This window comes from Staurois parvus, unplaced genomic scaffold (assembly GCF_062004578.1).
Source record: "Staurois parvus isolate SC_StPar_1 unplaced genomic scaffold, SC_StPar_1.0 ptg000578l, whole genome shotgun sequence".
In the NCBI taxonomy this organism is placed as follows: Eukaryota; Metazoa; Chordata; class Amphibia; order Anura; family Ranidae; genus Staurois; species Staurois parvus.
Window position 1 is genome coordinate 6,072,536 of NW_028318374.1, and position 20,320 is coordinate 6,092,855.

General features: G+C 40.9%; 1 protein-coding gene across 1 annotated transcript in view; it reads right to left on the reverse strand.

The window, feature by feature from the left end:
- Positions 1-20,320, reverse strand: part of PIGK (phosphatidylinositol glycan anchor biosynthesis class K) — a 232,176-nt gene that overhangs the window by 159,427 nt on the left and 52,429 nt on the right. Inside the window, exons 7-8 of the mRNA XM_089692185.1 lie at positions 3,022-3,139; positions 516-626 (exon numbers count right to left, since the gene is read on the reverse strand). Of these exons, the coding sequence (XP_089548311.1) occupies positions 516-626; positions 3,022-3,139 (229 nt within the window). The remainder of the gene's footprint in view (positions 1-515; positions 627-3,021; positions 3,140-20,320) is intronic.

Consider the following 20,320-nt stretch of genomic DNA (forward strand, 5'->3'; position numbering starts at 1 on the left):
CTATCAGTGCCCTTCAGTGCTGCCTATCAGTGCCCATCAGTGCTGCCTCATCAACGCACATCAGTGAAGGAGAAAAATTGGCTGCTTGCAAAATTTTATAATAGAAACAAAGAAACTTTTTTTTTTCAAATTTTTTGCATTTTTTTGTTTATAGTGCAAAAAGTAAAAACACCCAGCGGCGATTAAATACCACCAAAAGAAAGCTCTATTTGTGAGAATAAAATGATAAAAATTTCAAATGTGTACAATCTTGCATAACCACGCAATTGTCAAAGTGCGACAGTGCTGAAAGCTGAAAATTGGCCTGGTAAAGAAGGGGGTATAAGTGCCCGGTAGGCAAGTGGTTAATGGATGAAAGAGAAAACACACCAGCTGTGTCTATCTTTCCTATCTTCTTCCTTTGAATCATATAATTTGACAATTCTTAAATCCACAATCACACAACAGTCAGGAGAAAAATCTGTAATTTAATCCCAGTGAGTGTAAGGGGCAGAGAGAGAACAATGAGGTCTTACCAGGTCATTCATGTTGTTCTGGCTAGCTGGGTGAATTTCTTCCAGGAACTCCAAGACATAGAAGGTGTATCTGTCCATCAGGTGGACTCCAATCGCCATATCTGGTTGGTGCTGGAGGACAAATGCAATCATTTAATATACTGTACACACTAGTTTTCTTATTTACCAGTTCTTTGTCTTTAGAATATCTATACACGTCTTACACACCGTAGACCCTTTATTATATCCAGGCAAATCAAACACATTTACAACCTTGCACATTGATCCTATTGCTGTAAATTGGGAGGTATGTTAGGATCACCAAGGGTAACCCCAGTTCAAATTTCTTTCAAATGTTCAAAACCTCCCTCTATGTGCCCCACATTTACTTCTGACTGACATAAATCCGGACATTTCTCAAAAGGAATACAGGTAATAATGGGGATTCCTGGCTCTTAAATCAGCCAAAAGTAGGGTAAAACAACAGTATTTACTGCTATATTTTCTCCACATAGATTAAAGAGAATCTGTCAACGCTAAAATATAGGAGCTCCCATTAGAGCGGAACTTTAACGATACGAGTTTGATAACAAATAATGTTTTTTTAACAAGAAAAAAAAAAAACACATACTGTACATTCCATATTAATAATTATGTTACTAAAATGAATGTGTTGTAAGTTGCCTCCAGCATTGCTCCTGTTTCTTCCTGCTGGAGGCTGCCATTTTGTTGAAGCCCAGAGTAGTAATTTCCTTATTGGAATCTCTCCCTCTCTTCTCGGTCTAAAAATTATATGTCAATTTCTTCAATTAAAATATGTGCATTTCCAGCCTTGATTGTATGTCTTTGGAAAGTTAGAGGAAGGCTGATAAGACAACATCCTTGTAAATATATCTCTTTTGTATTTCCCTGACTGCAGACTATTTCCTGTAACCTCTCCTGCTTTTCTTTTCTCCCTCCCTAATCTGTCCCTCCCTAGTCTGTGCCATTTGTGTTGCTTTCTTCCCCCTTCAGCAACAGTAAATCTTAAAGCTGTCAGCTGATCGGCCTCTAGTGACTCACTGATCTTAGGCACAGTGCCGAAAATAGATGGCAACTGAGCATGTGCAGAGCAGGATCTGACAATCCATTACTGGATTTAAATAGTATAAGCTCTTATTTTATGATTTTTTTTTCATAAAGACTTTATTGAATATTAAAAAAAAAAACATAGGTGAAGTGTACATAAATCAAGAAATAACTTTTACAATGGTAGGGAAGCCCCGAAAGGCCTAAATTCAGGGTACAAAAAAACAAAGAACAAAGACAATGTCGGAGCCTTAGTCCCGATAACACTGCAATAGGAATTGGATAATGGTGATGTAGATTCGTCTTAGTGATGGGCACAGGAAAATGCCAATTCAAAGGAGAGCAGTATCGAAGCTTAAGACAGACATGCTGTTTCATACAACCTGAATGCCAGGGGCCTCGCTACCAATATTTGAAGGAGCTAGCTTAAAATCGTAGAAGGCTGGGGTTAAATCATGGTTTGAGGTTGAGGGCCCTTGACACTCACTTAGAGGGGGTTAGCACTACTCAGCTGTGGTAATATGCTTATGTGATAATATCAGGGTGACAAATAATAAAAAAAAAAAAAAAACACAAGTGACAAAAGGGTGGGGGGAAAGGGAATGCTTAGGAGGGAACTCCCAAGTGCCTCCCCAGCATATATTATTATTATTATTATTATACAGTATTTATATAGCGCCAAAGGGTTTGCTCAGCGCTATATTCCAAAGGTATAATCTTCATTCATAAAGAAATACATCAAGGGTTAGTTAAGAACAGGTAAATTAAAAGGAAGCCCTTATTTTTAATGTTTTACATAGCTATATCTGCAAAAGGGACCAGCCTGAAGTCCTCTATCAGGTGCTTGCAAACTTTAATTCTTTTCTTATTAAATAACATGATCCCCCTCTTCAGGGGTCCCCCACCAGAGCTTCTGGCACTCCTCTTCAGTGTGCACTCATGCAAGCTCTCTCCCAAGTCCTGCTGCCTGCGTCTATAGACACAGATGGTGGGGCTTGGCCCTGCCCCCCACTCCCTCGTCATCGGATTTGATTGACAGCAGCAGGAGACAATGGCTCCCACTGCTATCAATCTGCCCTGTGAGGAGAGAGCCACTACTCTAGGGCACAGCACTGGATTGAGATCGGCTCAGTTAAGTATAAGGGGGGGGGGGGGAATCCTGGAGACAGAAGTTTTTTTTTTTTTACCTTAACCCAGAGAATGCATAGGCTTTGGCATCACTTTGACTTTCTGACTAAAGTTCCACTTTAAAGACTTTGTTTGCACAGATGCAAAGTCAGGGGCTATCAAGCTGAACCTGGCTTCACTACACACTGAATCACTGACCTGAAACAAGCATGACTCACTAGGTAGCGAGCTTTATACTCCTACACACCAGTCACTGGGCCTAGCTATTACTGCATTGCAGAAGTAAGGGACAGAGTTATAATTGAACATGTAGGATGCAAAATGTACTTACAGACAGGGAATCCTCTCCAACTTGGCTGCTTGCAAGAGCCATTATGTTAGGGGAGTAAAACCTTTCATACATGGAGGCTCCTTGGCAGGTGTCTATTATGAACAACAATTCGTTATACCTGGAAAAAATAAACAGAGTTTTATACAATAACTCTTCTTTATATATTTTATCACTTAAAAATATGATACTACTTTATAGTAGAACCTCACAATAAACAAAATGAAACAATTTATCCCAATGATGTACTCATAATGGTGGACTTTTCTATAACTTTACATATCTGCATGATCAAATCCCTGACTGTCAGAATATATTGTATAGCAACAGTATAACTTTTCTTGAACACCTTCCCGCCCGGCCTATAGCAGATTGACAGCTGGGCGGGACACTCACCGTTGTGACTGGGCGTCATATGACGTCCTGTCAAAACGAGCTGCTCACACGGCCGCGGGGCCAGGCAGCGGCACGATCTTTCACTGGCTGTGTCCACGGGACACAGCTAATGACATATCACTACACCGGCCCATTGCCAGTGTCATGCGACCACTGTGACCAATCACAGCAGATCACATGTCAATTGTATACAATGGATGGCTTCCTGTCATGCCATCAATTGTATACAATTATGTTGTTAGCTGTGACTGGTCAAGGCAGTCACATGATAAACAGGGCTAATCAGAACCCATCTGTATCATGTGATCAGCTCTGCCCAATCACAGCTAATCACAACAAAAGACTGAATGAATCAGTTTCATTCAGTAACAATGGTTGCAAATATCAATGAAATACATTGGTATTAGCAATCATAATGTGTTAAAAAAAAAAAAATCCTGATCACTTGCCCAGAGTAGTTCAATGTTACTATGGTAACATTGTATTGCTTTTGTCACAGTGTGCTGAAAAATAAAATCGTAAAAAAAGAAAATATTTAATAAAAAATTAAAAAAAATAGAAACATTTGAAAACAAAATACAAAATTCAATTATTATTATTTTCACCAAAGAAATGTAGCAGAATACATTTTGACTTAAATTTATGAAGAAATGTTATTTGAAATTGGCCTGGACAGGAAGGGGGTAAAAGTGCCCGGTATTGAAGTGATTAAAGCTCCAAATTGAATTAAAAAAGCAGCCCTTGAGCTTCATTCCATTGACTTTGCTAAAATGATGTCACCAGACTGCTACAGGCAACAGGAAACATTTCCTCAGTCTCCTCTTTCCCCAGTGATCAGACTACAACTTTGCAACATTATAGCAAGTCCCAAGGAGAGAGGCTGCAGCAGGGGCTGATCTGTATCACATTTGTTAACACCAAGAACAGCAAAGGCACCGGAATTAAAACAGGCCATACATTCATCAGGGAAGGCTCCCCGCTGGCAGAACACAATAGTGCTGTGGTAGGGATTCCCCCATCAACACTAATTGTGTTGATGAAGGAATCAAATGATTTTCTTTCTTGGAAGCATGGTTTTCAAGAAAGAAAATTATATAATGGACACTGCTAACAGCAATCTGCTAACGGCTATAGGCACTGGAAATAACAGAAAGGAAAAACCCTGACAGACCCATAGATGGAGCGAATCTCGGCTGGTCCCTGCTTAAAGGATAAGTTCAACTTTGGAAACACGTAACATGCTCCATCTATTTTTTGGGTGGAACTTGCAACATGTTCTCGCTGCATCTACTGACAGCTAGCAGGGGATCTTCTCCCCCCTCTTGCTGTCATTTTTTTTTTTTTTTTTTTTTTTTTTTTTTTTTTAACGCGGCCGCTCTGCCCGGCCACATCATTCATTCCCAGACTTTTGTGAATGGAAAACTACAAGTCGTGAAAGCCGTTGTGGCTGTTGGTTTGTAGTTCTCAATGAACTACCACGGTGCTGTTGAGCTCTCTGGTAGTGCATTGACTCTTCCGGTCAGAGGGTATCTGCCTGCCCGTATGAGGTACGAGCAGACAAATACACTGACAAGTCTGCAGGAGTCCTGTCTGGCACCTGGGATCTGCTGATTGCTGGTGCAATACTTTTTAGGCTCCAAATACAAAAAAAAAAAAAAAAAAAAAAAAAAAAAAAAAAAGAAGAACAAATGCACATTTTTTACCTTCAAAAAAAAAAAAAAAAAAATGTGCATTTATTTATTTTTAAAGTGGACATATCCTTTAACATAAGGCAACGTTCAGACCTGTTGCTTTTCTGAAAATTGTTTGGATCACTTTTCAGAGCTGTTTGACAGATGATGAGGAGGCAATGTGACGCTTCCTCACCACCTCTTTGAACCCCATAATTGCAACACAGAGGCACTGAAAGCATCCTGCAGAGCTTCAACATTTGCTTGAATGGGAGGAGTTCGGCGGGCTTACTGTCTGCCAAGCATGTCATGTCGGATAATTCTTGCTGCAGGTGCCAAGCAAAGCATCTCGAACAACCCCGTCCACTACCATTGCAGCTTAATGGGGGGCGATTGTGAGGGAGTTGAGAATGAAGCTCAACTGTGCAATTTTAACGTGTCCCCAACTGTCTATACGAACCCTAGAAAATTATGGGGTTAAGTGAGGAGGCGTCATGTTGCTTCCTCACCACCTGTCAAATGGCTCTGAAAAGCAATCCAAACTCAGATCGCTTTTTAGAGAAGTGTCAGTTTAGATCTAAACATAGCCTTACAGTGTCATCTCTGAGCCAGCATCTCAGTGTGGGAATTGGATTCTGACACTGGACAGTACCCAAGCAAAGTAAGCACATTCCTAGAGTGGGAGTAGTAACTGTGGTTTTTACCAAAAGTAATAAGACCACATAGTTATTAGCACACATTCCCTTAACATGAAAAATATATTTGATGCTAGGTATATTTTTAAAAAAAAGTTAAATGTATTTTAAAATTCTCCTAGTTTGAAAATCTTTCCTCGTATTACCTTCCCACAATGCCTTGCAAGGCAGATGGACTATCAGAAGAAAAATCTAACGTTCTGGCATCTCTGAAACTTTTCTACGAAGGTCTTCTGAACTTTCTTTTGATCAGGCCGTAATTCGCATGAAAGGATCTTGCTTTAAAAGAGCAGACTATTAGTAACCAGACTTTTTGTGCCTTTTTTCCCTTCTTTACAGGGCCAGGCACCTCCATGGTATACTTCTCATCTCATCGACTGGAATACTTAAATCCAATTAGCCTCTTTTCAAGACGTGGCTTTCTAACATACTTCACCCAACAATAACCTTGACTGCTTAAGCCATTTGTTGAATAAAAGACATCAAAATGAAAAACATATGCCAGTTAAATAAAACTTTGAGTGGTAGTACAAGTGAAGCCGGCCGTACAGGACCAATTTCAGTGGATTCCTGCTGAATCAGCTGGCCCTGTTGGCACCACAAAAGACGATTTTTCAAATCGGCTTTCATTGAATAAACTGGGTGGAAAATTGTCGACCGGACATTGACTGCATCCAATCAGATGAAGCCACTTTTTTATTCCAATGGTTTTTATTAATTTTTAAACATTGTAAAACAGAGGCAATAAAACACACCCACACAGGGGCTATCAATTGCACAGAAAAAAAATGCAAAATAAAAAAAAAAATAATAAAAAAAAAAAGGAAAAACAGTGCTCTAACGCCAACAGGGCAAAAGGTACGCCCACGCAGGGGCTATCAATGGCACATAAGGTACAAAACGTACAAAACATTAATGCAACTGACTCTAACAACTAAAGGCAGCTGTCCAGTCACACCAAAAACAGAGAGAGAGAGAAGGGAAAAAAAAAAAGGAAAAAAAAAAAAAGAAGGGGGGGGGGCAAAAAGCAGGGGTCCAGGAGAGCCAGTATCGAACGCCATTACATCCCCAGGCTAGCCGGGGGGAGTGTGGGAAAGGCATATTGCAACCACGGCTCCCATATTTTCAAAAATTTACGGTGGGAGTCATTGCGGATACTCGACATCTGCTCATTGAGCATCATAGTAGTCATACGATCCCGCACCCCCTGAAGAGGGACAAACGGACTCTTCCAGGCCTGGGCAATTGTTCAAGTGGCTGAAAAAACAAATAGAAAGCCAACTTCTGCTGGTGAGCCAAGAGGGGCAATGAAGCAAGGCACACCGGGCATCCCGGCGTATGGAGAGATGGAACAAGGTGAAAAGGAGGCCAAACACACGAGACCAAAAGCGAAACAGTCTCGGGCATGACCACCAGATGTGCAAGACATCTCCACAATGGCCACAACCCCGAAAACATTGATCACTACAGGCAGGGTTAGCCCGGGCCAACCGAGCCGGAACCCAATACCACCGAAACGATACCTTATAGGCTGCCTCCAGTGTGGTCGTATTAAATGAGCATTTAGCTATGAATGACCAAGCCTTATTCCAGTCCTCCGGATCCACAGCCACTCCCAGGTCGCGCTCCCACTGAACAACATATGAAAGAGAAGTATGCGACGAGCGTCTGTTCAGAGCTGCATAAAGAAGGGAGATAAGGCCCTGATGCTGTTGGCAAAGCTGTTCAAAGGCAGATTCCTGGTACGGAGATGAAGCCACTTTTTGAGTATTCAGCATCCATGGGTCCTGATGGCAGCTAAATACAATAGCTAGCATGGGATATTCTTTCATTCATGCGGTTTAGTGTGGATGGGGGAATCAACTGATTTCTTTTGTTCAGCCTGCAGGGTTGTATGAGAGAAATGTGTATGGAAAGTTATAGAGTGCCTTTTAGGAGCCTTTGTTGCAGCATGTCAAGGAATGTGTAATGTCTTGTACATATGGACGTCTGTGAGTTAAAAGCAATGTGTACAGCAAGCTTTTACAAAGTATCTGCATAGCTTTCAGCCAAGCTTCAAGCAGCTTTTTTTGAAGCCTTTTAGGCTCCATTCACATCTGGCGATTTGGGATCATGGGAGGAATCACCACGACTGTGCCCACGATTCCAAATCACACTGCAATCCTATCAAAATTCACCATGCGGAATTGTATACCATTCATTTTTTGTTATTACAGGTATTTATATAGTGTTGTCCATTTACACAGAGCTTTTCATATATATTGTACATTCATATCAGTCCCTGCCTTTAAGGAGCTTTAGATTGTAAGCTCCACGAGTCGGGCCCTCATATTCCTTCTGTACTGAAATGTATTGTAATTGTACTTTCTCCCTTATATTGTAAAGCGCTGCGCAAACTGTTGGCACTATATAAATCCCGTATAATAATAATAATAATCCAAGGTCCCTAACTCACATACAAACATACTAGGGCCAGTTTAGACAGGAGCCAATTGACCAGCATATCTATGGAGTGTAGGAGGAAACTGGAGTACCCAGAAGAAACCCACGCAGGCACAAGGAGAACATGCAAACTCCAAGTAGGTAGTGCCATGATGTCAGGAATGGACCCGCCAATGGTGGTGGGACTCACCTGCCTTGTGGGCTGCAGTACCAGGGCTGGCCAGCGGGTGCTCTCAGCAACCAGAAGCTCAATCCTGCAGTCAGCCATCACCTGAGGCTGATTGCAGGAGGTGTATTTAAGGAATGGCCAGACCTGCAGTCAGTGCCTTGGTGTTTGTTTCCCATGTGCCCTGTTTCCTGTATCCGTCTCCTGCCTGCTTGACTCTCCTGCTTGACTCTGACTCTGAGAGAACTCCGCCTGCACTGACCCCGGCTATTCCTGACCATTCTTCTGCCTGCTCCCGTTGTACCTTTCTGCCGGATTGTTCCTGACCCGGCCTGCCTGACCACTCCACCTCTCCAGCCCCGACTGCACCTGTACCTATTAGTTTAAGGTTTGTTTTGTTTGCACTGTGTTTGTTTATTTTGTGCAGCTCATAATAAATATTATTATTATTTAATCATTTCTGAAGCCTGCTGTTTCCCTGTGTCAGTTCACACATCTCTGGTCGTACCGGGATCCCTGAAACATGATTGGGATTTTAACCAACTATAGTGCTGCTAGGCGGAAGTGCTAACAACTTAGTCACTGTGCTGCCCAATAATAGCACCTCAAATGCGGTGCCCTTTTGCCGTGATTGTCATACGGCAATGACAGCAAACCGCTTTGAACAAAGCTTGTCGCCCAAAAAGGAACAGGAGCTTAAAATAATATTCACAGCAAAACTGCACCGCGTTTGAGGTGCCAGTAAAAATGAATGGCACACAAACATGCATGGGGAGTTTTGAAGGATTGCAGTGCGATTTGGATTTAAGGGCAGAAGCGCAGAAATTTCACCCGCGATTCCAAATTGTCAGATGTGAACGGAGCCTAAAGCAGACTTCAGGTACAGTACATAGATGTTATACAGAGATATTATTAGGAGTGCTGACGCTCACTTTAAAGCGGTATTAAACTCAAAAACAAATATGTAATATATTGCAGCTTACCAATCAGATGCTTTGAGGTTTGTTTTTTTAAGCTATTTTCTCTCTGTTTTCATCTGGCGATCTGGCCAGTAACACACCTCCTGTATTAGAACACTCCCAATCTGGATGAAGCAGCACAGGGAGCACCTTTGGAGAGCAGCATTGTCAGTCTGGGAGGAGTGTTAGATGCACTAGCAGATTTTGATACACTAACAAATTGAAGCCAAACTCCAGCTCATACTGCAGTTAAAGCAACAATATATTTTTGGGGGGGAGATAAAGGTTTTACATGAATAAATAAAAACGGATCATTGTAAGCACCCCTGTCAGTGGTAAATGGCTTTTCTTAACACTCTAGATGCTACAATTGCAGGAGAGCTTGCTCTGTTGAAAAACAGAATTACTGGCTGGATTTACATATGAAAATAAAGGAAAGAAAACCTACAAAAGAAAGCCAATACAGCAACCACATCGAAGAATTGGTAAACTGCAACATAGTTACATAGTTAGTCTGGCTGAAAAAAGACAAAAGTCCATCCAGTTCAACCATAAAAAAAAAAAAAAGTTATAATCCTATACCCACTGTTGATCCAGAGGAAGGCAAAAAAACCCAGCAAAGCATGATCCAATTTTCTTCTGCAGGGGAAAAAATTCCTTCCTGATCCCCCGAGAGGCAATCGGATATTCCCTGGATCAACATAATAAATGTTTCCTTTTGTGTTTAACACCATTTAAAATAGCTGCTTACAGACTTTGGCAGGCTTTCAACAACCTTTACATAGAAGGTTACTAAAGTCGACTGAAGCCTGTTAGCAGCTAGTTTGAAGCCTAAGTTTACCTTTTAACAAAAAATTATAAATTCACATTTTTGTGCAGGTGAAAAAATGTGCATTTACTATTTTTTGTTTTGGAAGCCTGAAAAGCATTGTACCAGTGATCAGCAGGTTGGTGGTGCCATGCAAGACTACTGCAGACCTGTCAGTGTATCCCTGTGCTCGTACCTCCTAAGGGCAAGCAGATACACTCTAACACAAAGAATCGATGAACTATCACAGCGCTCCACAGCTCCATGATAGTTCATTGAGAACTACAACACGCGCAAAGGCTGTCGGAACTTGCAATTTTTCCATTCACAGAATACTGTGAATTTGGCCGGGCAGACAAAGCCCCACATTGTCATTTTTTTTTTTTAAATTGAGACAGCTAGCGTGGGGAGAAGATCCCTTGCTAGCGGTCACAAGAGATTGAGGGGGATTATGGGTGTAACATGTAACATTTAATTAATGTATACCCTTCTACTTTTTAAACCCTCAAAAAGTCAATACTTTCTCCCTAGAAATTGCAATATTACATATAAAATCTCTTTGTGAATTACAATAATAAGTGAAATAAATAAATTGATTTTTAAACATATAATATACAATAAAGTCCCACTGATCAAAAAAGTGTCCAAAAAGAAAGTCCAAAATAGTGTCCACAAATATCCCAAAATTTTATCTCCTCTCTTTTCATCCAAAAGGATTGGTTCCTATCCCATCCAAAACGCACCTCGAAATAAAAATATAAAAATATCTAGTGCATTACCTTAATAATAATAAGAATAATCACCCCGTGCAACCAAAATACACTTTTTAAAAAAAAATAAAAATATATACAAATCCAAATTGTTTTTTTATAGTGCATATAATCACATAAAACAAACTGTGAGCACTCTGTGGTCACTGCAATTCAGTGTGTACCATCAACCAACACACAGTAGTACTAAATACTATTACCCTCTATAATACTTATGGAAAAATATTCCTCCACATTCTCTTCAAAGACGTTTTTCCAAGGTCCTCAGAGAGATAAGAAGGGTCTCAGGACTAGTATTCAAAGCATAGGGATAACTTTTGATTCGTCATTTACATAGAAATTTAAAATTATCAGCTCCAGACATGGTTCCAAACTTTTTCTCTCAAACAGCATAGAAAACCATGTGTTGAAAACCAACAAAATGGCTGCGGCAACACTTCCGGTCTACGTACGTGCGTCTTGATGTCACTCATCTAACGCGTTTCGTCAGTTCCGGATCCCTTCAGACGAAGTCCGGAAGTGACGAAACGCGCTAGAGAGTGACGTCAAGACGTGTGACGCATGGTTTTCTATGCTGTTTGAGAGAAAAAGTTTGGAACCATGTCTGTAAAACCATGTGTTGAAAACCAACAAAATGGCCGCGGCGACACTTCCGGTCTACGTACGTGCATCTTGACGTCACGCGTCTTGACGTCACTCCTCTAACGCGTTTCGTCACTTCCGAACTTCGTCTGAAAGGATCCGGAAGTGACGAAACGCGTTAGAGGAGTGACGTCAAGGCGCATGGAAGTGTCGCCACGGCCATTTTGTTGGTTTTCAACACATGGTTTTCTAAGCTGCTTGAGGGAAAAAGTTTGGAACCATGTCTGTAGCTGATAATTTTAAATTTCTATGTAAGTGACGAATAAAAAGTTATCCCTATGCTTTAAATACTAGTCCTGAGACCCTTCTTATCTCTCTCTAAAAAGTTCACCTTTAGTAACACATGTTACTAAAGGTGAACTTATCCAAACAACAGTGAGCACTCCCATTATGATCCCCGTTTAAGCTTCCCAAACTGAAGGTTTGTCTAAGAGCCTTAACAATGTTGCTGGACACTTTGCAAATACTTTGTTAAAGCTTGCTGTACACACTGTTTTTCTAAAAGCTGAAGGCCATATATGTAAAAAGGACTAAAGTTTCTCAAGCTTCTTCTCGAAAAGGTCACTGCAGCCTTTGAAGGAATCCCACCATACATTTGGGCTGTTATTTGCATATTCTCTTGAGCATGTCCGTATCTGTAATTAAAATAGGAACTTTGTCCTAGTTTCAGAGAAGCGGTCTAATTTGCAAAATTACTTAACCAGGGAATGAGGATAAATGGACAATTTTTTACCGTAGATCTAAAAGCTCTTTTATCACAGTCCAAACAAGCAACAAATACAAAATTACTATGTGATGCATAGGCCTCAAAGTAAACAACTTCCTTTACTTTCCCTGACTGAGCTAAACCATCCTTTGCGTCTCACACGCTCCCCTCCCAGACACTGCAGCTCACAGGGACAGTTTCAGCAACAGAGACAGGGCTTGTCAATCCAGGAAGTATTGTGGCGAGGTACTGACTGACAAGGGACAGGTTTGTGAATCGGAAATGACAATGCTGATAATCACACCCCTGCGACATCTTCTCCTCCCACTGTAGTGCAAGAAGTCACAGCATATGTGGGGTGACAATTCAGAAGTAGTGCAGCTTCGTTGTCCAACCATACCAGGAATCTGTACTAGGAGGACTTCACTGATGTGGTCAGCAAGTATGTACATGCATTTCTGGGACTTTCCAGAGTGACCAAGAGAAACTTGTAAGTACAGAGACCATTATATTCAAAGTGGTTCAAAAAAGACAGAAGGTTTTTACTTTAATGCATTCTCTGCATTAGGGTAAAAATCGTACTTCATGCAGATTTCCCCGCAAGCAACCTATATAATTAACTGAGCCCAATCTTGATCCAGCGATGTGCATGAGAAGCAGAGTCTCTCTCAGCTCTCTCTCTCCTCATTGGCTCAGACACAGCAGCAAGAGCCATTGGCTTCCGCTGTTGTCAATCACAGTCAGTGAGGAGGGAACAGAAGGGCAGGGGCACAATGGACACACAGAGAGAGGCTCGGAAGTGAGCATGCATGAGTGAAAAAATTACATTAAAATTATATCTAAATGTGTCGCGCCCCACAATATATCTTAACCACTTCCAGTTCGGACACTTTTACCCCCTTCCTGTCCAGGGCAATTTTCAGCTTTCAGCACTATCACACTTTGAATGACAATTGCGCGGTCATGCAACACTGTACCCAAATGAATTTTTTACCATTTTTTTGACACAGATAAAGCTTTATTTTGGTGGTATTTATTCACCGCTGGGATTTTTATTTTTTTTGCTATGTAAATGAAAAAGTCCAAAAATTTTGAAAAAAAAGTGTTTTTTTTATAAAATTTTGCAAATAAATAATATTTCATCATAAATCTTTGCGAAAATTTATTCCATTATCTTTTTAGTAAAAAAAAAATCCAAATTAGTTTATAACCAAAAATTATAATTTTTAAACTTTTTTTTTACATTTTTATATTATTATTTTTTTTTTTTAACATACTGTCACCCTACCATGGTGACACTGTACTACTTGTGGGGGGTGATGATTTTTTTTTTTTTTTACACTGATTGCTTTTACACCCATATAGGATGTAAAAGCAATCTTTTCTCTGTCTCTCTGTCTGCATTCTTGCAGTCATTGAGAAGTACTGAGTGAGCTGTGATTGGTCACAGCTTGTCACATGGTACAAGACTGTAGTGAATAGCCTTGTACCATGTGACCTCTGTGATCATTCACAGATTTCACACGTAGTAAGCAATGATGTCACAAGTGACATCTTGCTTACTACTTTGCATGTGATCACGGATTGGCCTCGTACAGAGGTCCCGTCCGATGATCTGTGTTTCAACGTGTCCGGAGGACACAGCGGGCACCGGATCGCGGTGCTGCGCGCTCCCAGGGAGCGCGCACAAGCAGGGTGCGGGGAGGCCGTTTATAAAACGGCCACCTGACCCTGCACTGCCACCGTCCAGCCGTTTATATGCAACGCTGGTTGGGAAGTGGTTAAATCAATTGTAAACATATAACACAAAATAACATAAACGTGAAAAAACGATGTGCTTCAAACAGTGCAATATCTTGTGCAAAAAAGCATATAAATATATGAAAATAAACAGTCATGAAATTATTATAAAGTCTACTCTGTGCTTCAAATCTTGCTAGTGCCAATAAAGAGTGCCGTGCAACACTCTTTATTGGCACTAGCAAGATTTGAAGCACAGAGTGGACTTTATAATAATTTCATGATTGTGTATTTTCATATATTTATATGCTTTTTTGCACAAGATTTTGCACTGTTTGAAGCACATAGTTTTTTCACGTTTATGTTATTTTGTGTTATATGTTTACAATTGATTTAAGATATATTGTGGAGCGCAACACATTTAGATATAATTTTAATTTAATTTTTTCACACAAATTCTGAGTATGTGTTTAGTGTTGAAGCATCACAATTTTATATATTTGCTAAGCCTCACATTTTTACAAGATTGTTGCACAGAGAGAATATCACATTTTAGCTCATGAGTATCACTTTTACTTGAGCATGCATGAGTGTCCCCATAGCAAGCAGCAAAACCACTGCACGGGGCAGGAAAGAATGGCATGATTGTTATTTTAAAATAAAAATTTAAGCATTTACAATTACTTTAAGTGCAAATATATTTTTAATGAGAAGCTATAGTTCTACTTTAAACTATGTTGAGCGACTGTCCCAGCACCCACCAGTGACAGCTATGACATGAGGAGGAGTGGTGAAACACAAATCCCTCAATTGTTTTCACTTCTTTTCTGTATGACAGAGGTAGGATGAACCTATGCACACGAAGGACTCTATATAGCAGCTGTATGGCCTTACTAAAGATATACAATTAACAAAATGCGTCACACGTTTACAAAACACAGGTGCACTTTACAAATGTACAATGTGCTTATGGAGTTCTCTGCACACCATGGAATGCATTTTATGAATGAGCTGTAAAATGTGTGGAGTAACCATCTGCTGTACAAAGGAATGAGGATTTCAGTATCCAAGCTCTGTTTTTAATAGGGGACCGATTGTTTGTTCATAGAGCTGATTTACATCTCCTTTGAGTTTTAGCTTAGGCAGAGGAGTTCTTCCTAAGAAACTTTTTTTTCTTTTTTCTTTATGTTTAAAGGGGTACACTTTTTAATGGTTTATAACACATAAAAATAAACAAGTTCGGCTCAAACACATACAGAGTACAAACAAATTAACTTAAGTCCATACAGACAGCATATCAATAGACCTGAGGAAAGGTACATCGGTGGGTACAAGTCTAACAAAGTATCAATTCCATCATCACATAAAGCCAATAGCCACAAATATAATAAACAACATTATAGTCAATAGTAGCGTAATAGGCCTCTTTCACAAGGGCCACATCAGTTTTTCTCAGCAGGGGATCTGTCCACTTATCCCCTGCTGAACTGAGCAGACCGGGTGGATGACAGGACGCTCTGCTCTATGGGCAGTCGGATGTAAACAGACCGGCTGTCCATTTACACCCGACTGCCCTCCGATCCAGCCAGACGGAGGGGAATAGATCCCCCTTCCCTTTGTTTTTAACAAAGAACCAGCAAACACAAATGCTCCTGCGCTTGGGGATGGACTCGATGCAGGCTACAACCACGTAAGGAATGTCCTGGAACATGCACACCTTGCTGCCCTCAAATAGACCGGGGGAATCCAAATATACTGAATGAGGAAAGAAAAAACAGAGGGCGCACATAGTGCATTACTATAAAAAATGTTTAGCCTAGCTCTGAGGAAGAGGCAAGTCCTCGAAATGCGTCAGCCTTTTGGATGTCTATGCTCCCTATTGCGGACTGTTACTCAGCGCGGTGTTAACCCAGCTGTTCTTTATGATGTGCCTTGACTATATTGTCGTTTGTGAGTACAACACATACTTTATTTTTTATTAAACATTTTTTATAGTAATGCACTAGGCCTGTGCGCCCTCTGTTTTTTCTTTCCTCATTCCCTTTGTTTTTGCCAGATCAGATCAGATTGGAGGACACAAGTTCATTTACATCCACCGCTCTATAAAGGAAAATGGAGGGTCTGATCGGGTCTACCTGAAAAAATGGATAGGCGGACCCGATCAGTGAGCATATAGATACGCAACATTATTCTGGTGGTATAGTGTCATATACGTATACTCATATGTTCATTTATACATGGGAATCGCCTGGTTAATAAGATTGAGCAATTGAGATTAAGTGGCAAGGGGAACGAGATTTCCATGGCATCATTATCAGTTTCTTGACATAAAAGAGCAGAAGATATAAAAGGAGTTTCCTGCTGTTAAGATTATCCTCCAGTACATGTCCAAATAAGCAATCCAAGGGGTTACAAATATTAATAATTAAACTAGGTATTGAAACTGATAAAATTAGCAACTTCATACCAAAAGGTACATATGAGTTGGCATCCCCAGATCATATAAAATGTACCTACAGTACAAGAACATTTCAAACAGGGGCATCCAACCTTGTGGCCAATGGACCGCATGCATCGCAACACAGCTATGAATGAGGCCCAACACAAAATCCTAAACTTACTTAAAAATGTTGTTTTTTTTTTCTTTAATTTTTATAAAAATGCATTTACCCTTAGCAAATACATGTGGCTGATGAAAAATATGACAGTGACTGTTTACTGGACTTTTATAAATTTTATCTCCCCAAAGAAAAATCTCCCACTCTTCATGATCACACCTTAACCACTTGCCTACCAGGCACTTATACCCCCTTCCTTACCAGGCCAATTTTCAGCTTTCAGCCCCGCCGCACTTTGATTGACAATTGCGCGGTCATGCAACATTGTACCCATATGAAATTTTGATCATTTTTTTCTCACAAATAGAGCTTTCTTTTGGTGGTATTTAATCGCCACTGGGCGCTTTACTTTTTGCACTATAAATTAAAAAAAGTGCAAAAAATTTGAAAAAAAAAAAAAAGTTTATTTGTTTCTTTTATAAAATTTTTCAAACAGGTATTTTTTCTCCTTCACTGATTTGCGTTGATGAGGCGGCACTGATGGGCACTGATAGGCGGCACTGATGGGCACTGATAGGCAGCACTAAAGGGCACTGATAGGCAGTACTAATGAGGTGGCACGGATAGGCGGCACTGATAGACAGCACTAATTAGGGGTCACGGATAGGCGGCACTGATATGCAGCACTGATAGGCGGCACTGATAGGTGACACTGATGATGGGTACTGATAGACGGCACTGACTGGCATCACTTCTGGGCACTGACTGGCGGCACTGACTGGCACAACCCCTGGGCACTGACTGGTGGCACTGACTGGCAGCACTGGTGGGTGGCACTGGTGGGTGGCACTGGTGGACAGCACTGGTGGGTGGGCACAGGTGGGTGGCACTGGTGGGCACAGGTGGGTGGCACTGGTGGGCACAGGTGGGTGGCGCTGGTGGGTGGCACTGCTGGGCACATGTAGGTGGCACTGCTGGGCACAGGTAGGTGGCACTGCAGAGTGGCACAGGTGGGGGCACTGCTGGGCACAGGTGGGGGCACTGCTGGGCACAGGTGGGGGCACTGCTGGGAATGGGTGGGCGGGGCTAGTGGGCGCACAGCTGATCGGAACTTGCGGGGGTCACTGCTGGGCACCGATCATCAGGGCACTGATCATCAGTGCCCTGATGATCGGTGCCGATCCCCGCTCTGACAACTGCCGGTTCTCGGCAGTACTTTCCTCACGATCTGACAGCGTGAGGAAAGTGCAGCCGAGAACCGGCACTTGCATTTTCCTGTGATCAGCGTGTCATTGGACACCGCTGATCACGTGGTAAAAGGCCGGTGGGATCGGCCTTTCACCACATCTCGTGATCAGCTGTGTCCGTAGGACACAGCGATCACGGAGATCGCCGGGTGCGCGCCCCAGGAGAGCGCGTTCTGGGAGGACGTCATATGACGTCCACTCAGAACTGGCCGGCGGCGGTGAAGCCGTCATTCGGCTATGCGCGGTCGGCAAGTGGTTAATCACGTCATCAGTTTTCAGCAAAACCTATATTTGTTAGCAACTATTTTCAAGGACGCAGCACGCGAAGGGCAAAATTAGAACCAAAATATCTGATGAGCACATTGAGAATTGCTCCACCCATCAAACCAGATATTGATGTGTTAGCTTATCAAAAACAGTCCCAAATATCTCTCTAGTTTTATGTTGTCCTCTTTTACTTATCATAAAAAGGTGACAAAAAATGAAGTTTTTTTTTACTCAGATAGGTACAATATCTATATCAGTGATTGTTAACTTGTGATCTGCCTGACTTTTTCTGCTCATCAGCTATCCTTTTTCTTGGTGTATTTTATGTGTGTGGTCCAAGACAATTCCTCTTCTTCCAATGTGTGCCAGGAAAGTCAAAAGGTTGGACACCGGTTCAGAAAGAAGTAGGTTGGCCGCACTGTCAATGGCGTTGCAGAATTAAAATCCTTTATTGAAGTCTTCCCAAGCAATACAAAACATAACAGCTCCTACACAGGACAGAGAACAGTAAACGAGTTTCACACAAATATGTGCTTAATCATTTAAAACAGAAAAGGTACGGCGCTATAATTAAAAAACTAAAATTAAACATGAAACAAAAAAAGTAAAAAAGTCCAATTTGCAGAAAAAATATAAAAAAGTCTCTCATGACAAATATAAATTCAAAAAGTAAAAAAAAAAAAAAACGCCATGGGAGTCCACCATCACCAGCACCTCAAGTAATACTGCTTCTTACCAGACTGGAATGACCACACAATTAAGCGCCGGTCAAGAAAAGCGTAGTGCAGATATCAAATTAGGATGACAAACTCAGACACTAATTTTATATCCGCACCTCGCTTTTCTTGATTGGCACTTAATTGTGTGGTCATTCCAGTCTGGTAAGAAGCAGTATTTCTTGAGGTGCTGGTGATGGTGGACTCCTTTTTTTTTTTTTTTTTTTTTAACTTTTTGAATTTATATTTGTCATGAGACTTTTATATTTTTTATTTTTTTTGCAAATTACTGGACTTTTTATTTTTTATTTCATGTTTAGTTTTAGTTTTTTTAATTATAGCGCCATACCTTTTCTGTTTTATATGCTTTATGTATTGATACCTGCGATACTATGCTGGCTGCTTTTTTTGTTGCTACTTTTATGTGACCTTTGAATATATATAGCACGGAAGTGTTAAATGTGCTTAATCTTTACCTAAAAGGTTGGACACCCCTAATTTAGAACAAGAGGGAGATGGGAGAATATACTGAGTGTAATAGGAGCGGTGCAGGAATTTCATCTGCCTAACTTTATCCCCAGCAGAGATAACCATAGAAGTCTGTAAATGCAGGATTTCCTGCCGCGCTACCTCCAGTAAATCAAGCACATCTCTCCTCCAATGAGATTCAGGTAATCTAAGGCATTTGGTTCTGGAGTAAAGCAATGAACAGTAATATGTAGAGGTAAGTTTTGAATGTTCCAGTTGGGAAAGCAATTTTTCAAACTCAGAAACCTTTAAAGGCACATTAATTAGTCCAAAGCGAGCAGCTACAGTGTGGCGGATTTGTAATATATGAAATATGCTGTGATCGATAGATTATAATCCAGAAGAAACATATTTACATGAAAAATTAATGTCCTTGCTTCAACAGATTCAGATGACTGTGACAAATACTCAGAGCAAAATCCAAATACCCTCAGACATTCTCAGCAAGACGGACTGGAAACTTGCCTAATTTCCCAGTGTTCTACAGAGTGAGGGCCAATAGTTCAGCTGGTGCCAGAGAACGCGGCCTATTATAAAACTAAAGGATGCAATATTGTATTGTTGTGGCTGTATTAGATTTTAAAATATGGAATACCCAACTGATCTTTCAATTTTCCAGAAAAGTAACCACCAATCTAAGGTCTATTTACATTAATGGGTCTTTGCAGAGGGATGAACGATGCATGCTGTGATCTCTGAGTCGCCGAGCTTTCTGAAATGCTTCATATGTGTCTGACGAGAAGCATCAATTCAGTATGTGTGAGAGCATACATAACTGTAATCACCAGTCAAAATTTACAAGTTGCTTTTAGCACATCCCAGGGGATCCAAGGACTTCCTATCATAGCATTCAACAGGAAACACATGCAAACTGATGCAAGCAGTTTTTTTACACCACAACAAAATGATGCTGTGTGAATGGTTCCAAGACATAGAGAAGAATCGAAATGCCTTTCAAAGTACCAAAAACTGGAAAGAGACACAGCTAATAG